We start from the raw sequence: 21,658 nt of genomic DNA on the forward strand, positions 1-21,658 counted from the left end.
ATGCCCTTCCCACAGCTCACACACCATTGTGAATAGTGGCAAAAGTGGAGCACAGTGGGTGATCCATATTAGGAACATCAGAAGCTGCCATTGGTCCATCTGTCATATTCTTTACACTGGAGCAGATCCCTAGGATTTCAGACAGGGGACATTCACAACCCTACCTGGAGATGCCAGGGACTGAGCTCGCTATCATCTGCATGCAAATCAGATGCTCTGTTGCAGAGCTATGGCCCTCCCTGGTTCTAAATCTCCCTGGATTTTGAATTTGTTAGCAATGGTGGCTTCTCATGGGGCTGTGCAGAGCTGAACTTCATTTAGCCATCAGTTGACCTGTTCCCAACTTGGGCTGCAAAATAGCCAATAATAAATGCTCTCTGCAGTTGCATCTTTTTTGTTTCACTACTTTAAATGAGAGGGAATCTCCACAGCCATTTAAATCACAAACAAATTTTAATGAATACGAAATAGTAACACAAAAAAAAACCCACCTCACAAACCAGTTACATACACCATCTTGCTTTCGTTAAACTAACAAAAGTAAACATATTTGGATTATTTCAGCAAACAACATGCAGGAGGGACAAGTTAAGTGATTAATTTCAACATCCAAAAGGCTGTGAACATTAGCTAGGAAACATTCAAATATTGCTGAATGGACATACCATGCTATATAAAATGCCCCTTTAAAGTCATTTATAAAATCACAAAACAAAGCTTGCTTTCTCTTAGTCCTCTGCATGAGTGTTTTCTAATAAATATTATTGTTTCCCAGGTAAATTAGAAGTGGAGGGACTGTGGCTCCACTTGACTCCTACAGAGTGCTTAAGAAAACAGAAAAAGATATATACCACAATAAAATGATTACAATAAGGTTTCTTGTGGATGTTTATAACATAACCTAGCCATATCTAAGTCACACGTATTAGTTTATAATATTTAATATATTTTCCTTTCAAATTTAAGAAACTATAGAGTTCCCTTATCAGAATTTGGGGTGCTATTGGCTTCTTGATGCAAATAGTTTGTGCATCAAGTCTTATTTATTGTTAACATACACTTTATATTGCAATAGCTCCCACAAAGCAGAGTTTCTCCAAGTCAGCCTAACAATTTTAAAAAGTGAAAAATATATATTAAATTCATATTCCTTGTAATTGGACATAAAATCTTAGAGCAGCCTTCCTCAGCCTGACGCCCTGCCAGATGTAGTTGTGCTCCAACTGACAGCAGCCCCAGCAGCATAGCCAGTGGTCAGCGGTTAAGGGAACTGGAGTCCTGCAACATCAGGAGAGCACCAGGTTGGGGAAGGCTATCTTAGTGCAAGGCAAGTGCAGGGCAAGGAACTCTCTCTTCCGAAGGCATCTTGAAAAGGATTGTGTGGTTTGAGAGAGTAGTCTGTAGAATCACATATGGCTATCACTAGCACCACTGGATTCATTGAACTGAGCGATAACTGAATACGCATTCGCCATTTTTTTCTTTTTGCTTGATCCCACAGGGAAATCAAAACTCGTAGGAAGGAAAGAAATAATTTCCCCTCTCCCCACCCTCAGGCAGGAAGTCAGCCTTAGTATGAGATATACTTGGTAGAGATTTTAAAAAGAAGCTCGTATGTTTCCATTTTTTGATTAAAAAAATATAAATTGCCAATAAAACTACAATGCTTTTTATATCAAGGTCCTCTGCGATAGACACATCAAAAACACTGTATGGCAAATGGTTTTGAACTTTTCTTCCAAAGTGAATAAAGATTCATTCTTACCAAAAACACATTTTAGGGATATAAAATATCAATTGGGAGTATTTAGAGACTCCCAATATAAGGTTTATATACTTAACAAGTTTGTTTTTGAAAAGGATCACAGTGAATTAGCATTATAAATTGTACTTCCTAGAAGTAATTTTGTTCAAGTCATGATTCATTTCTGGTATAAAAGGGAGGATTAGATGACCAAAGTAATGAAGCTTTTTTTTATTGAATAGTTTGAGATATGCAAATATATGTATGTATAGTTTGCATATAATCATGCAGGCTCTCAAGCAATCTACTACATCAAAACAGTCCTGCGGCTTGCTTGAAAAATGTGCACTTATTACCCTTCCACGTGCCAGCTAGACTATGCAGGGGGTTGTTTGTTTTTTAATACCTCTAAGCAATTTGGAACTGCGCTGCTTTGAAGACTGCTCATGAAGCAGGCAAGCAGTTCAGGAGCAATCTGATGAGAGCCATTCCCTTCCACCCCACCCTACAGTTGCCAGCACAGAACCAAAGGAGGGATATGGAGGAATGAAAATAGGGTTTTGTTAACAGGCCAATTTGGAAAAAGAGTGGTGGGGTTGGGGTGAAGAGCTTAATATTTTAATTCAGATCAAATCTGAACTACTAACTTCAGTTTTATTGCTCTGAAGGCATTGGAATAAGCGTGTTACTAAAACATCAGCAAACATTTCGCCAACATGTCACAACTGTTTGCAAGAGAATACATTTACAGTAAGCAAGTGCAATAAATGTTACAATCCGCCATTATAAACAGAATTATTTCTTTTTAAAAAATTTTTTAGTAACTTTGCAGATTCAAGGGAAATTTTATTTATATATAGTATCTCTGGTCTAGCCCACTTAGAGGCACAGATTTATCTCTCTGTAACAGTCATCGTTGCAAGCCATGCAACGTTGAGAAGAATACAAATCACAATATAAATACTGTGACCAGGAAGGAACAAGAGAGACCCAAATATTTCAGTTGGTAGAAGGTTCTGGCTCTGCTTTGCTTGCTTCACTGAAGAGCAGTTTTCGGAAAATACTTGCATAGAATGGTCCATACACCTGTTTATTCAAGTTAACAATGTTGGCATACTGTGATCCAATGGTCTCTATCTCAGTCTGAATTACAGCAAGGCCTCCTGGAATTGTGGGCGTAGACTTTTGAAATCCTGGAGAAGCAAGCAAGCTTCTCATGTACAAATGAATCCGTTTATCTAGAGGGGGGGGGGGAAACACATCACATAATTAGAATTTAAGAAAGTAAGAATCGGCCAATAGTGAATCTAGCCCAGCATCCTGTTCTGTTCTATTGTGGTCAACCAAAGGCTCATGGGACACCCACAAACGGAACCTGAGCACAACTGAACTTTGACTTGTATCATTCAAGACCAGGCATCCCCAAACTTCGGCCCTCCAGATGTTTTGGACTACAATTCCCATCATCCCTGACCACTGGTCCTGTTAGCTAGGGATCATGGGAGTTGTAGACCAAAACATCTGGAGTGCCGCAGTTTGGGGATGCCTGTTCAAGACAGACAGCAAAATTTTCTAAATATGAATGAAGTAGGCCCCTTCATGGTTTAACTGGACGGAAAGCATCCATGCATACATAGAAAGAAGCAGCACAGCCTCAACACAGGCTCCACCCCCAAACCCATGTGCTATGAATGGACAACTGAGCAAGTGAAACCTATGCGCATCGACCTCTATGTGGACAGACTTCCCAGGAATTGAAACCCCGTATGTTCCAGGTTCCAGTTGCTGAGGTCTACATACAGGTGTCACTATCTCAAGAAACCCACGTATAGTGCTATGGACATCTCATCAACAATTTTAAGGTTGGGGTTGCAACTTGTTTTGCTACAGTACAGTAGCCTTTGGAAGGTTTCTGCATTTCCTGTGAAGATAAATTTAAATCTGCGTTCAATTCCTGCACTGAAGTGTGGTTTCGCATGTTTCCAATAAGGCCTTGAAGGGGCAGAGACAGAAATCAGGAGGCCAGTCCTTATCACAGCAAGCTGTTTCCTCTGCTCTTTTCAACATACCCCTTGCGATTCTGCCCCAGTCAGGAGAGGTGGCATTTACAGGAGGTTAATCTCCCTAACTACTCCTTGGCTGATCTAGGCAACTGCACCCTAGAATCATAGAGTTGGAAGAGACCACAAGGGCCATCCAGTCCAACCCCCTGACATATGGCCGTCAAGCCTCCACTTGAAGACCTCCAAAGAAGGAGACTCCACCACACAAAGAACTATAAAGTAAGTTTGAACTGCACACAGTGGCTAAGTTCACATGTCATGCCCTAAGCCTAGACGGGATACCATATCCAGTGTGTTCCTGCTTCAGTCCTGCCACTGCAAGCTAAGCTCTGGTTTGGCTTAGCGTGCCATCCAAAGCTAGATAAACCCACAAGGCATAAGCCAGGCATTCCCAAACTGCGGCCCTCCAGATGTTTTGGCCTACAACTCCCATGATCCCTAGCTAACAGGACCAGTGGTCAGGGATGATGGGAATTGTAGTCCAAAACATCTGGAGGGCCGCAGTTTGGGGATGCCTGGCATAAGCCATAGAACAATCTTTTTGGCTACAGCTCCTGGCTTGTCAAGACAAACCATGAGTCCTGATTTGGATGATACAAGTCAAATCATGGTTTAGCTCACAGCACTGCAGTAGCAGCAAGATCAGGGGAGAAACAAAGCAGCCACTATCTCTCTAGGAACCTGAGCATTCACACTAAGCCAAGGCTTAGCATTATATGAGAACCAGGTCAATGGGGGCAGCCTTTTTCATGCTATAGCATTTGATAATAGTGACTGGAAATAACAATTTTATTCGAGTTACAGGTAGGTAGCTGTGTTGGTCTGGGTCGAAGTAAAATAAAAAAATTCCTTCAGTAGCACCTTAAAGACCAACTAAGTTTTTTTTGGTATGAGCTTTCGTGTGCATGCACACTTCTTCAGATACAATAGGGGACTCCTATTTCAGTGTATCTGAAGAAGTGTGCATGCACACGAAAGCTCATACCAAAATAAAAACTTAGTTGGTCTTTAAGGTGCTACTGAAGGATTTTTTTAAAATTTTATTCGAAATCACAACAATGACATATACACTTAAAATATTAAGATGCCTGTAGCCAGTGAGTTAAGTTACTAACCAATTAAGGAGTTGATAGGATTGTCTTCCTCAACGATGTTGCAGAGCTGCCCTACTAAATTTGTTTGCAGTTCCTTATTTAGTGGTGGGAAGCCTCTCTCAGTCACCGACTCATTTATTTCACTACACGTACGAATACCTATTGCATTAAGAGCTTCTTTCAAATCAAAACTCCTGCAAAAAGGGGGGTGAGGAGAAAACCATGTTAATTCTATCAGATACTGCCTTTGATTCCTGCCCCCATATTTACTTTTCATATAGGTTTTCAGTAAGTTCCAAAACTCAAGTCTAAATACTTACTTCTTATTCATTCCTTCAAGTAGCACAAATGAAATCCGCTTTTGTTTGTCTACAAAATCGGGAATGCCCTCAATAACTGCAGCCAACATGTTGCTTGTTATGAGAGAGACACACGCTATAACCTTCAACTGATTCAGTTTGTCTGTTAACTCCTGAAGACGACCTTCATCTGTCATTAATGTCTGGAATAAGATGTTTAGAAAAGAGTGTCAACTAAACAGTCAAATCTCCAATGAGACTGAATATAAAAGAGATGTATTTTACCAGGAGTTCAATTTATTGTCAAAGGGATTCATTAGACCACATTCACACCATACATTTAAGTTATGCCACTTTATAAAAAGTCATGACATTCTCTAAATAAACCTGGGATCTGAAATTTTTACAGGTTCTGAGAATTGTTAGGAGACCCCTATTCCCCCTTCCCAGAGCTACAATTCCCATAGTTCCCTGGGAAGAGGGAATTGTAGCTCTCTGAGGGGAACAAGGGCCTCCTAACAACTCTTAACAACCTGCAGCTCCCATAATTCTTTGAGGGATGCATAACTGTTTGAAGTGGCATCATAGTGCTTTAAATGCATTGCGCGAATGTGCCTTTTGTCAGATGGATTGATTGTTGAAAGCACTCAGTGAATTGTAGTAACCATCCATGTGACAACTTCCCACTTTTCTTGTGTGTATTTTGGCCTTTTTAATAGTTTATTTTGCATCTTCATTTTTAAATGTAGGACTGCACATTCCAGCACATAAGAGTTCATTTGGCTACTTAGCCTTCCTTCCTTCCCACAAACTTGCTGCAAGGCTACTTTCTTCATGTGGAGATAGGAAACTGTGCTCTGGGACTGGTCGTGGTGGGTGAGGAGGAAGCTCTTAAATCAGGGCTGGGGATCCTGCACCCTTCAGATGTTGTTGGACTCCCATCAGCCCTGGCAAACATGGCCAATGGTCAGGGATTATGGGAGTTGTAGTCCCCTAACACCTGCAGGGCCCACAGGTTTCCTGTCCCTGTCTTAGCGAGCAAGTGTCACGCTTTACCTCAGGAACAGGCTTTTTCTGGTAATCCCACTGCAAGAGTTTCAAGTAGCTGTTTGTTAGCACCGAAGTAGGACTCAGATTTGTTTTGGACATCCCATTAGCACCAGCACACAAAGATGTTTCACAGGAAAGAGAAGACAATTCATCTTGTATAGATTCCCTTATCCATTCTGTGGTCAAGTCCAGGGCACCTAAACATTGCAAGACAGAAAGAGAAACTGTAGTACACAGTTTTATTATTGCACAGCTGGGGGAGGCACACACTATGGAGGAAGGCAAACCCCAAGGCCCTGCTCGCAAAAAGGAGGTAGAGGTAGAGAACTGCAGAAAGGCACAGAACAGCTATAGTGCTATTTGATGAAGATCACATCATAGCAGACCAGTTGCAATTCTGCCTGCAATGTTTTATAATGCCGCTGCGTGTATTTGCAATGGAGGTAGCACTCACTGCAAGAAGGAAGCTGCCTATCTTGTGCCGTAGCCACTGCCAGCACAAGTTCTGCCTGCGCAACAAGACATATAGCATCACAGCAGACTGTGCAGGAGAAAGGCAGGGCCTTCTCCTGCAAGAGCAACTACATTCACATGACAGTTTATTCTTTTTTCATGACTTTCCCCTAACTATATTTGAGTCTCCACATGGCATGTTCCTTGAATGTGCTTTAGCTCTCAACGAGAAACAAAGGAAGCAACACCTCCCAACTTCTCTGCTCCCCCCACCCCCGACAAAGTGGTGCAGCACTCACAGCGTCCCCTGATGAAAACACTGCCTGAATATAACATGTTAATTCCCGTCATCAGTTGTGTCAGTAGGTTGGGGTCCAAGGATTTGCACAAATACTGTATAGCTTGCAGGCCTCTCATATACTGAATAAGGAGACTTGGATAACACTCCTGACCCAAAGCATTTTTTTTAAGGTTGCTTCTCTGGTATAGCACCATGAACAGGTTTTAGAAGGTGGCTTAAAAGATCAAATTTCTTCCTGTTGGAGCTTTTAGTTCATTGAGGAGGAAGGAAAATGTAAATCTCCCCTTGGGCCTCTTCTTAACTAGAGGCCCCAGGGAACTGCCTGCATTGCCAGGCCATTGGCTATATGTAAACAAAGGACATACTTGGTGTTTCTTCAAGTATATCTTGGAATTTAGCTCTTTCATAATCCACCAAGTTACGTTGAAGATGAGGTCGAAGGCTCCAAATAGTAAAATTAGCCATATCCATTGTCATGAGATCCAGAACATGGAATATTTGCCTGTAAGAACACAATAAGCAAAAATAGTTTTGCAGCCACGTCATCATAGGAAACTTGATTGCGTTGTCCTTTCTCCACAACGCAACGTATGCAGAGATACAGGCTTATCTCAGTTCCCCAGTACTGCAGTCCAGTTTGCAAAGGGCAACCACCCCGCTGCTCAAGCATCAAAGATAAATTGCAACACAGCCACACTATTATTAGACACCGCCATGGCAATTCATGAACTTACTCTGTGCATTTGTTGTATCTCTGTGTTAATATAATGCACAGCTTCTACTAAATGCTCACAAGCAATGCAATTAAAATATTCTGGTCTACAACCTACTTAAAATAGTGTATTTGCAGTTAAGCCAGCAAAACCCCACTAAAATGATCCAAGGACTCCCCTTCACATCACTGCTTGATTTCCCATGTTACGATGGCTTCCACAGACATAGGAAGATAACAAACATCTTAATACAAAATCAGACCCACTTTAATGTACAGTGGGTGATCAATGCTTGCAAAGCACTATGGGCAGGGCTTTGCAGGCGCCTGCAAAACCCCTTGGACCCAGATGTATTTTTGTGTGCCCCACACAAGGAATATGCGTAGAAGCTGGATCCAGTTGAATTAATTTTGATCTTGAAGAGCATGGAGAGCTGAAAGGAGGAACAAGCATCACTCTTGCAACATCCTCCTTCAGCTCTATTTTTCAAAGGAGAAAAAGGCAACCACTCTCACCACCTCATGACCAAGTGGGTAGCAAGTGGGGCACTCAGAGGCTTTGTGGGCATCAGAGGAAGACTTCCACATTGGCAAGTCCTCTGTGAAATGATTGCTTCATGGAAAGCACTTCTAGATGGAGCAGTATGTTTTGAGTAGTAAAACTACATATGTTAGAATCGATACAAACAAGCAGCATGAAGGAAAATAAAATGCAACCAGGTTGCTGGCCTACGTGCACTCTCTCAGCAGCCCTTTATTTGTGTTTCCAGATGTTTTTGGACTACAGCTTCCAGCATCCCTAGCTAGCAGGACCAGTCGTCAGTAATGATGGGAAATGTAGTCCAAAAACAACTGGGGACCCAAGTTTGGGAAACCCTGGATCCCACTCCAGATCACTATATTTGAAAAATCCAAGTTTTGTTTTTCTCCAATTCTTTGAACCATGCTAAAAGAACAATGCTAAAGAACAATGTTAAAAAGGAAAACCACACACCAACCTGAACAATACGACAATATTCCCAGTAGCTTTTAACTGGTTGACGTCATGATCCCTTATTGGAGCACACAGCTTCCCCATGGTGCTAATGACATAGTTTGCGAGACCCTGGATGTCAACCGCATTGTGCTTGGCCTGCTGCCTTATGAGGTCAGCATCGAGAACTTCACAGATTTGGCTCCGCATCCTGTTAGCCCCAGGGTTCAGGAAAGAAAGAAGAATCTGAAATATTTAAACACACACACACAAATCAAGTAAGGTGCAGCAGCTGTAGTTAAACTGGCTCACCATGGTAATGCAGGTCTTGTGTGAGCAGATTAGAACAGAAGTGTTGCTGTACTGATTAAATTATATAGCTGGACCTAAGCTGACAAAAGAAAGAGAAAGAAAGAAACCCAAGGTTAACTCACCTCTTTAATTTCTTCAAATAGCTTGATGGCATGTTCATATTCGGGAGGATCTTCATTCAAGTCTTCCTCCAAACGATCCCAGAATGCTTGGTGCATAATTTGTTTCACCCTTCTAGTCAAGCTGCGGCAGGCAAGAAAATAATGCAAATAGTTAACATGTTAACATTTGCACTGAAATGAATGATGCTGAATAAAGCCTACATTGTATCAGTCTATATATGTATTTTTTCCTATGGAGAGTCAAAACAACAGCAATAAGCAATCAATTTTTTAAATGTAATTACATAAAATTCCATCACAGCAGACACAGAAACAAATAAGTGTTTTTTTTTGTTAGCAACTGAGCTGCAGCAGAATGGAAACAGCGCTGCAGGTGATAAACACAGGCCCGAATGAAAACTGATGCCTCCTCACATCCCTATGGAAGAGGTATCTGGGTTGATGCCAAGGAGTGTGTGCCAGATTATATAATTTGAAGTCGTGGGAGTGGTCCCACCAGAACAACTGCAGCTAGAACTGAAACTAGGAAAAGTCTGTGCCTGTGACTACCAAAGAGAAAGAATCAGATATGCAATACTGGAAAGTTTATATGCATATTTAGGTTTTCTTCTTAATTAAATGTGGATATAAACCTCTCCCTCAATCCTGTTTCCATTCCCATAGGAAAATCAGAATGTGTGGAGTCACACTTGGTGGATTTAATTTTTTTTAGCTGCCAAGCAGCAGTGATTCATACATTTTAGGTTTAAGAGCCCCTAGTGTCTTTTCTTGCTTTAAAACTGAATTTATTGTTTTACTGCATTTTGCCCTTATTAAAAGCTACCTGTTGTGTTGGCCAAACTGAAACCTCTCAGTATACCTGTCCAACCCTAAATGGTAAAAAAAAACCTTGGTTGGGGCCCTAAAGCCCCTTCTGTGAAATTTCTAAACCCCTCTTGCTTACCTGTTTGGCGGATGTTCAGTGCGCTCCAAATGGAAATTTTCGTTTACAGCAATTTCATGAGCCAGAGTCAAGTTTGACAAGTTTCTTGCTGCTGCCATCATTTCATCAAATGTAACCACTTTGGGAGGGCTTGTAGCTGGGGCAAAGGAAAGAAAAACATGTTTAACGTGAACGCTTAACATGAAAACACGTCAGAGCTTTAATATTTCTGAATGGGTCTTTTGTAAGTAGAAATGATAAAGGGTGAACCCAATAATTTACATAAACACAATTTATATAAACATTCAGCCTCTTGCCACAATGGTAGTTAACTGCTTGGAGCAAAGGTGGAGAATTTCGTAGAGTCTTAGAATTGGAGAGTAGGGAGGGACCCCCGAAATTCCAACCCAATGCAGGAATTTCAACTAAAACATACATCTAGATTTGTGGCCCTCTAGATGTTGCAGGACTACAACATCCATTCCTGTTGACCATTGGCCACACTAGCTGGACCTGATGGGAGTTAAGAACCGAAAAAAATTCCTGCTGGATCATGCCAGTGTCCCATTTAGTCCAGCATCCTGTTATTACAGCCAACCCGCTGCCTATGGGAGACCTGCAAACAGCTCCCGAGAGGAATAGCATTCTCCCCACTTGTGATTTCCAACTGCCTCCAAGAAAGATTGGAGAATATGGACTTTTCGTGGAAGATAAAGGCTAGCAACACCCAGAGAGCCACTGTTTCCCCACACCGGCCTACAGCTTGGATATTTCTTGTAAGAAATGGTTCTGAAATTTCCTGCCACATGCACCAGTAGCTGATGGTAGCTTACAAGCTGGAGAGCCAGGCTTGCTTGAAGAGTCGCTGGTGAAACTCTGCCTTGAGTATTCAGAGTCACTGGAAGAAGAGGCTGCACTTTCGGAGAACCGGGAAGAATCGCAGTCACCATTCTGCTCATCGTTGAGAGGCATTTTGGGATCACTTTTGTCAATACAGTACACAGAACCTGGGGTGGGGGAGCATATTGAAGTCATCTAGACCTGTTCAGGTGTGTGTGTGTGTGTGTGTGTGTGTGTGTAATATATATATATATATATATATATATATATATATATATATATATATAATGCACTTCAGTTTTTAAAATTATTATTATTAGAAGGTAGAATCCAGGTTGGTGCTCTTGCACCTAGTGGCAGAGGAACCCGCTCAGGCACATTGGACGGCGTGCCCAGGGTAGGGGCAAGCAACCCATAGGGGCAGGGTGAGCTGTCCATAGGGGCAGGGCGAGGGCAGGGCGAGCTGCCCATATGGGCGGGGCACACCATGGGGCCCCTGGAGTGTGCCTGCCTCCTCCAACTCAGCTGCCCTAGATCTGAGGGGAGGCAGTAGGCAGACCATTTGGGCAGCGCGGAGCCTGCGTCTCTCCCAGGAGAGACGCGTGGCTCGGGCGCGCTGCAGGTCCCATGGTGAGTGCCGCCCGGCATTTTGTCACCCCCCTCAGTGGTGACACCCAGGGTGGACCGCCCCCACCGCCCCTTCCTCCGCCCCTGCTTGCACCACTCACAGAAGTGCTTTTGATCCAATGGACAGAGCCATTACCCAAAGGAGAGGCATGAGGATTTTGCCAATATTCCAAGGCCACCCATGGCATCTTTCACCCTGTTTGTAGGGGGTCCCCCAAACCTCTGAAATCAATCTTTTTCTTTTTTTAAAAAAGTATTGAGACTGAAGAGGAAGGAGAAATCTGCCACATATAAGACCCCTTTCCCTTCTTTTCCATTAGCAGAGGGCATTCACTGAATCTAAAGTCCTTCCACAAGCACAAGGGCCGCAAGTGGATGGTGCTCTAAGTCACTATGCACAAATGTCATTGCACAAAACAAGCAATGCTTGACTGTTGAAACAGAATTTAATTAGTTTAGTTTTGGTATGAAGCTGAATGAAGCCATACTAAGCCTGTTTGGCCTTTGGCTTTCATAACAAGCATATACAGTATAGAGCTTGGATGTTTTTAGAAAAAGCTCTGAAACAAAAGGACACAAAACTGCTGTCTCCATGTGGCAAGGTCATAGCTCAGCATGCAATCAAAGCTTTTTCTCCCCACCAATATATTTTGTTTGATAAGAAGCAATTAGTCCTTTGGGAGTAGGGGAGGAGGGACTTTAAATGAGGACTTTGAAGGTGTGTGAGAGGGGAATTCTTTGCCACCGAGTAAAACATCAGACTAACCTACTTAGGCCAGCAGTCCACAGAATGTGACTTTCACAATTGTGCAGAGATAGATGCAGTTCTGCAAAAACAAAACACAGAACCCCCCTGGAAGTTACCAGATTAAATACTAAACATTTATGTAACACAAGGATTCAAAGGCACGTACATTATTGTTGCAATTCCTGTAACGAAACTATTAAGTGTGCCAATATTCCATCTATTTTGCGGACGGGAGAGGCAGGGCTAAGGCAAACACAATGGCTTGCCAAAGTTAGGGTTGGGCATTGGGCTGCTTGTGTATTGTGAAATAAAGGTCGCACTTGAAAGAGAGTTAACTCAAATTCAACCCTTCACAGGAATTTAACAGATCAGAGGAAGGGCTGTGGCAAAGGGGCAGAGCACCTCCTTGGCATGCAGAGGGTCCCAGTTTCATCCCTTGGCACCTCCTTTGGGGGACCCATTTCTTAATTGGCCACCATATTTCTGTTCCTTTTTCTCTTTGCAGATGTTGGCACTCAGAGCAGGTGGCCAGTAGGAGAAGCTTTCTCTCTCCCCCCCCCCCTGCTGCTGTGCTGAAAGCAAATAGCTTTCAATCCTACTCTGGCTAGCAAATGACACCACAATGCATTTTTTAAGCTGCCACCTACACAGCAATGTTATCAGCTTCATGAAATATTTGACAATGTTTAACCACAATCAAATAATAAGCAGACAAAAGACCAGTCAATTAACTGGTAGGCCACTTGAAGACCACCTAACTAAAGGCTCATTCACACTATACATTTAAAGCACAACTGTATACATTTAAGCAGGGACCCAGGTGGCGCTGTGGTTAAACCACTGAGCCTAGGGCTTGCTTATCAGAAGGTCGGCGGTTCAAATCCCTGTGACGGGGTGAGCTCCCGTTGCTTGGTCCCAGCTCCTGCCAACCTAGCAGTTCGAAAGCACGTCAAAATGCAAGTAGATAAATAGGAACCGCTACAGCGGGAAGGTAAACGGCATTTCCATGTGCTGCTCTGGTTTGCCAGAAGCGGCTTTGTCATGCTGACCACATGACCTGGAAGCTATACGCCGGCTCCCTCGGCCAATAATGCGAGATGAGCGCGCAACCCCAGAGTCGGTCACGACTGGACCTAATGGTCAGGGGTCCCTTTACCTTTACCTTTATACATTTAAGCAGCCATGGCTTCCCCAAAGAATATTGGGAACTGAGGATTGCTAGGAGATCCCTGTTCTCCTCACAGAGCTACAATTCCCAGAGGGGTTTAACAATCAAACCCTCTTTCCTGGGAACCGTAGCTCTGGGAGAGGAATAGGGGAGTCTCCTAACAATTCTCAGCAACTGCAACATACTGCAACTCCCAAAATTCTTTGGGGTGTGTGTGTGTGTGTGTCATGACTGTATAAAGTGGCATCATACTACTTTAAATGTATGTTGTGAATGTGGGCAAAGTTCAAAATAAGAACAGATTTGAACAAGCCACTGTCCAGCATAGCTGCTCACTTGGTCCCTGCTCTCGTTTTTGGGGAGCCAGTGATGAAAAGAGCACCTCCAAACACTTCACACAGATAGTAGGGAGAAGCTTCTGCATCTCAGGATGAAATCACTTCCTGTGCCAAGGAACAGCCATCATTTTCAATGTGGCTCAGGTAGCTCAACAAAGATTTCTAGGCATGCACCTGAGTCAACACGTGTAAGACAGGAAGCAAATATGTCATCATCCCACTAAAAGCAATCCAAATGGAATTTAGATTTTCACATGGCGCAAATGACTCAAGCTATTTTATAGCTAATCAGCAAGCAGGCATATACTTTCATGAAGTGCCAGAGTTAGGTGTCTTGTTTACAGTCAATAAATCTGCCAGGTGTCCCTTACTTTTAAGCAACATCCCATATTCTGAAACAAAAACCATCACAGAATGTAGCTTCACAGGAAGTGATCCTTTCAAAGATCTGTGACAATATGCAGAGCAGAAAGTTGCAAGTCATGTGACGTGGGTTTTCACACATCTACCCTAGAGCACACAAACCGCCCCCCCCAAGCTACAAATCACTGTACAGAGAAACAAAAAGAACACATCATAGTCTCAGGGTCATGGGTTTGAGCCCCACATTGGGCAAAAGATCCCTGCAATGCAGGGGGTTGGCTAGATGACCCCCGTGGTCCCTTCCAACTCCAATTTGATAAATAAACTAATGATTTTTAAGTAAATAAATCACTTCCTGTGAAACATATCAAAGCAATTTAACACCTACAATTAAAAACATATATGAAGCAATTTCATATATAAAAACAATTTCTTATTGACAAAGCACTCTTTGGATTCCCATAGGTATCACTTTAGATTTGAGTAAGATTTTTAAAAGAGATCTATCAGAACAATCTGTACAGCATCTTGGACACCAGATACTAGCTGACAGCTAAGGCTAGCACCAGGCAGAAAACTGTAGTGTGCAAACTTGCAATCTGTGCATATTTGACACAAGGATATATCAGGGACCTAGAGAGGGACTAAAAATAGACTCAAGACTCATGGCCAAAATAAAAGAAAGGAGAGGCATAAGATCAAGCGCTCCAAGAGTTTCATTCATTCATCCTAATAGACACATACTGGATATGGTTTAGCTTCCGCTGAAGAAAAAAATCAGATATGCTGGATAAGCTCTTAACCTAAATACAACCTCACTAGCCCATCATCATGTTCTTCCTTTCGAATGGACAGCGAAATGGCAATCACCACGTTTCTCCAATGTACTTATTTAATATCATTTCAGGCCAGCTCTTAGGAGCAAAGTCCTCATATGTCAGCTTCCATGAAAAACAACAATATACTTAAATGGAACATAAAGGTAAAGGTAAAGGGACCCCTGACCATAGGTCCAGTCGTGACCGACTCTGGGGTTGTGCGCTCATCTTGCATTATTGACCGAGGGAGCCGGCGTACAGCTTCCAGGTCATGTGGCCAGCATGACAAAGCCGCTTCTGGCAAACCAGAGCAGCACATGGAAACGTCGTTTACCTTCCCGCCGGAGCGGTACCTATTTATCTACTTGCACTTTGACGTGCTTTTGAACTCTAGGTTGGCAGGAGCTGGGACCAAGCAATGGGAGCTCACCCCGTCACAGGGATTCGAACCGCCGACCTTCTGATCAGCAAGCCCTAGGCTCAGTGGTTTAACCCACAGTGCCACCTGCATCCCATTAATCGAACATAGAGGTGTCAAAAATATGAAACAACTGCTGGAAAAATAAAACCACTTAAAACATCTAGTGTCATTTCAACATCAGTTCACACCAAGAGAACTAGCTTAGAGTTTGAGGGGGAAGCAACCTGAAATATGTCATTACAGACTCACAGGCCTGTGGTGAAGGGGCCACATGTCCCCCAACTGTGGTTCCACTGCTGAAAAGGCCCCATCCTTTATGCTCACTTCAATGGCTGTTGTATGTGAAGGGCCTCCAAAGCTGATCTTCAGGCAAGGGCAGATTCATACATGTGAAGGCGCTTCTTTAGGTAATCTGGTCCCAGACTACTTAGGTAAATACCACCACCTTAAACTGTGCCCAGAAATGTACTGGCAACCAGAGCAACTTGTACAATATTATGTGCTCTAACCACTTTGCCATCACCAACATCTGTTTGGAGGCAGATGTTTTACACCAGTTGAAATATCTGGACCATGCTAATCAAGCCCGGTTGTCACCAGTGCATTAGTGCATGGGAATCTCTATATGGACACTTAAAACAAGAAGCCACTTTTAATGTAGAAAGAGAAGCACAACAAACCATAGTACAGTCATACCTCAGCTCCTGAACACCTTGGGAGTCGAATGTTCCGGCTCCCGAACGATCAAAACCCAGAAGTGATTGTTCCAGTTTTTGAACGTTCTTTTGGAAGCTGAACATCTGATTGGGCTTCTACAGCTTCCGATTGGCTGCAGGATCTTCCTGCAGCCAAGCAGAAGCTGCGCTTTGAAAGTCGAACGTTTTGGAAATCGAACGAACATCCAGAACGGATTCTGTTTGACTTCCGAGGTACAACTGTAAGGTTATAATGTTTCTCTACGGCGTGTGTCTGCATTAGAAGATGTACTTGGGCTAGCTTGCCCATTCTTGGAAGTTCAGCCTTTACCTGCTCAAAAGTTGTTCCGCAAACAGAATCCGATGCAATTCATTGGAGGCAATGTTTTTGACACTTGGCGCATTTGAGAACATTAATCTGATGCCCAGCTGGTCTACAGACGGAGACAAAGAAAATAAGAGATTTATGATCAGTGCCTGCAATTGAATTGTGTGATGCACCTTCTGAGCAGGAGCTGTCTTGTCTTCGTGGGAAGATAAGGAGATCGATTCTGTGTTCATTAAGTCAGAACACTCAGCTATGTATCTATGTAAAGCTATGTATGCCCTGATCCACCTGGATAAGGTTGGTGTGGAAACCCTTTTCTTCAGAGAGGAAGGAAGGGAAGCAAGCAAGCAGGCAGGCAGGAGACAAACTGTTTGTCTATGAGCCTTCATTCTGGTAATGTAGACCTTTAGAGCTCTCTGTGCCTCTAGCAAATGCCAAGCAGTTCCTTTAGGTGTACTTGGAAGGAGCAGAAGGTTGGTAGCTAATGCTTTGCATAACTCTCATTGGTCCATATACTTGTAGTTCAGTACACAGACTTGCAGTGGCTCTGCCAGGTCTTAGTCAGGAGCCTGTCTAGAGATTCTGGGGATAAAATTTGAGACCTTCTGCAATCAAAGCAGGTGCTGTGGTTTCGAGCTGTGGTTCTTCCCATGACCTGCCAATTCTCCATGGCAGTGTTTCTCAACCAGTGTGCCTCCAGATGTTTTGGGACTACAACTCCCATCATCCCTAGCTAGCAAGACCAGTGGTCAGGAATGATGGGAGTTGTAGTCCCAAAACATCTGGAGGCACACTGGTTGAGAAACACTGCTCCATGGTACTTGATGACCAGATCAGATGTCTTACTCCTTTGCTGATTTTTGGTTTCCTCTTAGTCCTCCCCATGAGGATTGTCCCAGAACTCCAATCAGCCCTCATCTTTCTCCTCTTGGGACCTGTGCCTCGTTATTAGTAAGACCTACTTATTAACAGCTCGTCATGGGCATTAGGGTAAATGGACTGCCAGTCAAATCGACTCTTCCCTCTCTTCAATCAATGACTTCGTTAACAATCATTGCTCCATGCTTTCATGTTTGGTGCAGACAAAAACCAATCAATTTCGAGCAAAACCCACCCAAGAGCTACTGCAGCATGGTCTCCATTCATTTCCATCGGGCCTCTGTGCAAAGGCTATGAAGGACCCAACAGAAAGGTCTGCTCCAAGCACATATAAACCAAGTGAGCCTGGTCTGGAAAGCAGGGCAGATCATCTCGAGGGGATACAGACTAGGGGGAAGTAAGCAGTAGGCATGGAAGGGTTCTGCAGTTCTCACCTGTACACTGTTTTTACTCTTTATATCATACCCTAACATCACAACACACACACTTGTGATGCACACTTTAAATTGACCCACATTTAAAGTGATTGCCCTGCCACCATCACACCTAATCTGGCCCTCCAGTTAATGGATATTGGACAGCAGCCCTTGGTTCCTTAATCCCATATTGCAATAATTCAACAGCTACTGATAATTAAGTGCAATTTTCACTTCAAACATCTACTACTCAAATCAGGGATCTACATTCGTGTCAACATCAGAAAGCGTATTTCTAAAAATGGGACAAGCTAATGGTTGGTGGCACTCGGGAGACTTCATTTGACAAACAAATTAGCCTCCTTGCAAAAGACTGAACAAGCAAAAGGATTATCCTGCAATGAATAATATTACAAGGTTTTTAAGATAGGTGATCTTGGTATATTTTTAAACCTATATTCTTTGTTCTTCTGTCCAGTTAATGCAGCTTACTAAGCTTAGGTTCTTACTGGGGTTTTCCTTGGTTTTCCTTAGGCAGACAAGGTGTGGGTAATCAGTAACTGGATCGTCTGACACTCCCCCCCCCCAAGAAAGCAGTATCTATTTTGAACTGAGCAATACATGAGGAGTGGAGGCTTAACCCTTCCTTCCCTGTCCCACAGTACTGTTTTCCATATCTAAATTATTTATCCAACCCTGCCTTGTGGGCCCCAGTAGAAAAAAATACAAACATGTATTTTAAACAAAATAGCTGTACAGTACGGTAATTCTCTGCAAATGTAAGAGCAGAAACACCTTACGCAAGAAAAATCTGTAAATGCAATGTTGCAACATTTGTTGCAGATTTCCAGTTTGGAATTTTTCTCTCCTGGTGTTAGCAACTTGCAAAACATGCTTACATGGGAGTAAAGCCCATTGAACCCAGTGGGGTTTGCTTCTGAGCAAAAATAAAAAAAAATGCAGAATATTTTGCTGGCTGTCATCAGTAAGGGATCAGCAGCAAAATGTTGCTGGTGGTCTCCCCTCCTAGGAGCCAGTGTGGTGTAGTGGTTAAGAGCGGTAGACTCCTAATTTGGGGGACCAGGTTCATGTCTCCACTCCTCCACATACAGCTGCTGGGTGACCTTGGGCTAGTCACACTTCTCTGAAGTCTCTCAGCCCCACCCACCTCACAGAGTGTTTGTTGTGGGGGAGGAAGAGAAAGGAGAATGTTGGCCGCTTTGAGACTCCTTAGGGTGCTGATAAAGCGGGATATCAAATCCAAACTCCTCCTCTCCTTCTAAAAAGAACCCTCAGGATTCCAACCAGCCAGCCTTTCCCTTACAGCTATGCATTCCACTCTTCCTGCCGTCCGTGATCTTCTATTTTATGTTTCCAAATTACACTCACCACTGTCAAGTTACTGATGATGCTCCATCATCATTGGGCTGGTTTTGGCAGTTTCTCTCCCCACCCCCACCCCAGTATAAAGTTGTTTTGTACTTCTTCAGGGGTCTCCTGAAGGTTTATAGTGCCATGATAAGAGCGCATGCTTCGCATGTGCAAAATATCCCAGGTTCTATAACCAGAATCTCCAGGTAGGGTTGGGAAAGACCCCTGTGGGAGAGATTCTGTCAGCTGATGTAGACAATACTGAGCTAGATGGACCATCTTGGTTTGACATGGTATGAGGAAGTTTATTACTTTCATTCTCCTCTGTGGTTTTGCTTCATTGCTGTTACCAGTTACCCCACTTGAGTTCACTATCAGATGGAAGAGATATTTGACTTGCCTTTTGATCTTTTTAACCCATATATGTTTCCACAGATAAACAGGCTTGCCTCATCCCATCTCCTGCCATTCCTACTAGCCTTGTGACCCAGTAAGCATAGTTTGGGTTTGTCACATTGGCTAATTCAGCTTAGATCCACTAATAGCACATCCCATCATCCCATTGCTCTTTGCTGAGCTAATCACAAATCTGTTTAAGTCAAGAGACCTTTGAGTGTTCTGCCATGGAAGACATACTGCAAAGGGCTTTTTTCTTTTCTTTTCCCTATATCACTTTATTTTACCCATATACAGTACAGAGAAATAAAGAACATTTTTATTTCTCCAACACCAAGTAATGACTTTTAAATGCCTCTTAAAAACTTAACCCAAGCTTCCTAGACTCTGACAAAACAATTATTTCTTTCTTGTACAGTATTCAGATTTATTTGTGACATACAGGCATATTTTGTTTTTATCTTCTTTTTAAGAACTCATACTGAATGTTATTGCGCTTTTATTACTTTTATGTAACAGCTTAGACATTTTTATTCTATCATCACGGCAGTCACAAACTAACACTGTTGTTCATTCTCATGTTATTAAACAGAACACAGTAATTCTGATCTGAAAATTATGTATTTTATATTGTACAGTATGTAATTTTATGCTGTGAATTGCCCTGAAGTCTACAGGTAAAGTGCAGTATACAAATGTTAACACCACCACCACATTTCTGGGGTGGGGTGGTGGTTTACCCTGGGTCTAACCACTCATCTGGGATAGTTACGCGCACGCCCAATTCAGGATCTTCACTCCTCCTATCAGTTCAGCCTATGTCAAGCCGATTCTTAATCTTTTGACATGCTTATGAATGCTGAGGTGCAGGAAAGTTTGTAGACGCCTGCATACGCAGGACGTAAAACGAAAAAAAAGGCCAAAAGCTGAACTTGGCCATCCGAGCGGAGGCTTCGTTCAGAATAAACACGCATTGGATCAGAATGCACAATTTGGCAGCCTTCTCCTGCCTTGCTCCCCGAAATCGCCAGCCTTCAGCCGTCGAGCAAGATTTGCGCGAGCAACAGCGGCTCTCGCTGGCCCCCATTTAGGCGAGCTGCTCGAAGCTCCTCCTCTTCCTCCATCTGTTTCAGTTATTCCCTCCCCACAGATGTATTTTTGGCAGTTACTCGGAGGTACGAGTGCTTTGGCATTGACCGACCAAAACAAAAGCAGCGTTTCCAAGGAAAGCATTTAAACACACACACACACACACACACACACACACACACACACACACACACACACACACACACACACACACAGACCCCTCCAATCTACCCCCTTCGCCGTTGCCTCTTCTGCCAACATCTGTTTTCATTTCTTTGTTAAACACATAATCCTTTCTTTAAAAAACAAAAACAAAAAACCTCTGCCGGTTCCTTAATTATACACCCCAGGAAAATCGGGGGAAGAGGAGAAACTTTAGGGGCCTATTTTTATTTAATTTAAGACACGCAACCACGAGCGCTCCCCGCCGCCGGTTCTGCAAGAGGACAGCGGGGTTGTTTACTACCACTTCTCGGAGCAAAGCCTACTGCTGCCCTAACCGCCATTACTCAGGTGTAAACGCACTGAATAACAGGACGGCTCATTTGCAAAAGGACGGTCATAGGATCGAGCTGCGTGGCTAGTTTTAATCTTGAAACAGAGAGAAAATAAAGTCACCTTGAACTCCCCCTCCCAGCCGCGCAGAAACCAGCTCTGGAATATCCCTCTGCAAGCCAAGATTCCATCACACTGGGAACTGAAGTGCTGTTTGGGGGGGGGCGGTGGAGAGAATGCGGAGCTGAACCGAATTATAGATAAATTCCCCCGGGGAGGCGAGAAAAGAGGCGAAAGAGATGGAAGGGACCAGCTTCCTTCCCACCTCCCTCCCCCCCCCAAAAAACCGCCCGAACCACTCACCCCAAGAGAGCCTCAGGCAGGGTCACCCTTTGCTCCTGCTGCTACTCAGCCGCTCTCACCGGGGCTTTAACTCCCTCCTCCCGCTTCACTTAGTTATACATAGTCCTCGGGTGTCTATTAGCAAGCTGCCTGGACGCTTCCACTTCCCTGGGGAGGGGGGGGAGGATGAAAGAGATTTAATCTCGTATGCGGCAAAGCTCTGTCGGCACGGAAGCAGGACCTGAAAGAGAGAGAAGGGGGAAAACAATGGATTTCAGG

The 21,658-nt window shown here is 43.4% G+C and overlaps 1 protein-coding gene across 6 annotated transcripts; it reads right to left on the reverse strand.

Annotated features, from left to right (window-relative positions):
- Window positions 1-434: 434 nt before the first annotated feature.
- Window positions 435-21,547, reverse strand: TCP11L2 (t-complex 11 like 2). Of its 6 annotated transcripts, none has more exons than XM_035126522.2 (12): window positions 21,401-21,547; window positions 16,395-16,497; window positions 12,283-12,339; window positions 10,879-11,052; window positions 10,067-10,202; window positions 9,124-9,244; window positions 8,715-8,935; window positions 7,370-7,506; window positions 6,257-6,447; window positions 5,222-5,403; window positions 4,923-5,095; window positions 435-2,982 (listed from the first exon to the last, which is right to left on the reverse strand). In XM_035126522.2, exons 4-12 carry the CDS (start codon window positions 11,015-11,017, stop codon window positions 2,744-2,746), a joined length of 1,539 nt encoding a protein of 512 aa, XP_034982413.1. In that variant the 5' UTR covers window positions 11,018-11,052; window positions 12,283-12,339; window positions 16,395-16,497; window positions 21,401-21,547; the 3' UTR covers window positions 435-2,743. The 6 variants fall into 6 exon arrangements, with proteins under 6 accessions (XP_034982413.1, XP_034982414.1, XP_060135875.1 ...); XM_035126523.2 differs by having other exon boundaries at window positions 12,279-12,339; window positions 21,401-21,538; XM_060279892.1 differs by lacking the exon at window positions 21,401-21,547 and adding an exon at window positions 21,161-21,364 and having other exon boundaries at window positions 12,279-12,339.
- Window positions 21,548-21,658: the final 111 nt, after the last annotated feature.

The sequence above is a fragment of the Zootoca vivipara genome, chromosome 10 (genome assembly GCF_963506605.1).
Source record: "Zootoca vivipara chromosome 10, rZooViv1.1, whole genome shotgun sequence".
NCBI lineage: Eukaryota > Metazoa > Chordata > Lepidosauria > Squamata > Lacertidae > Zootoca > Zootoca vivipara.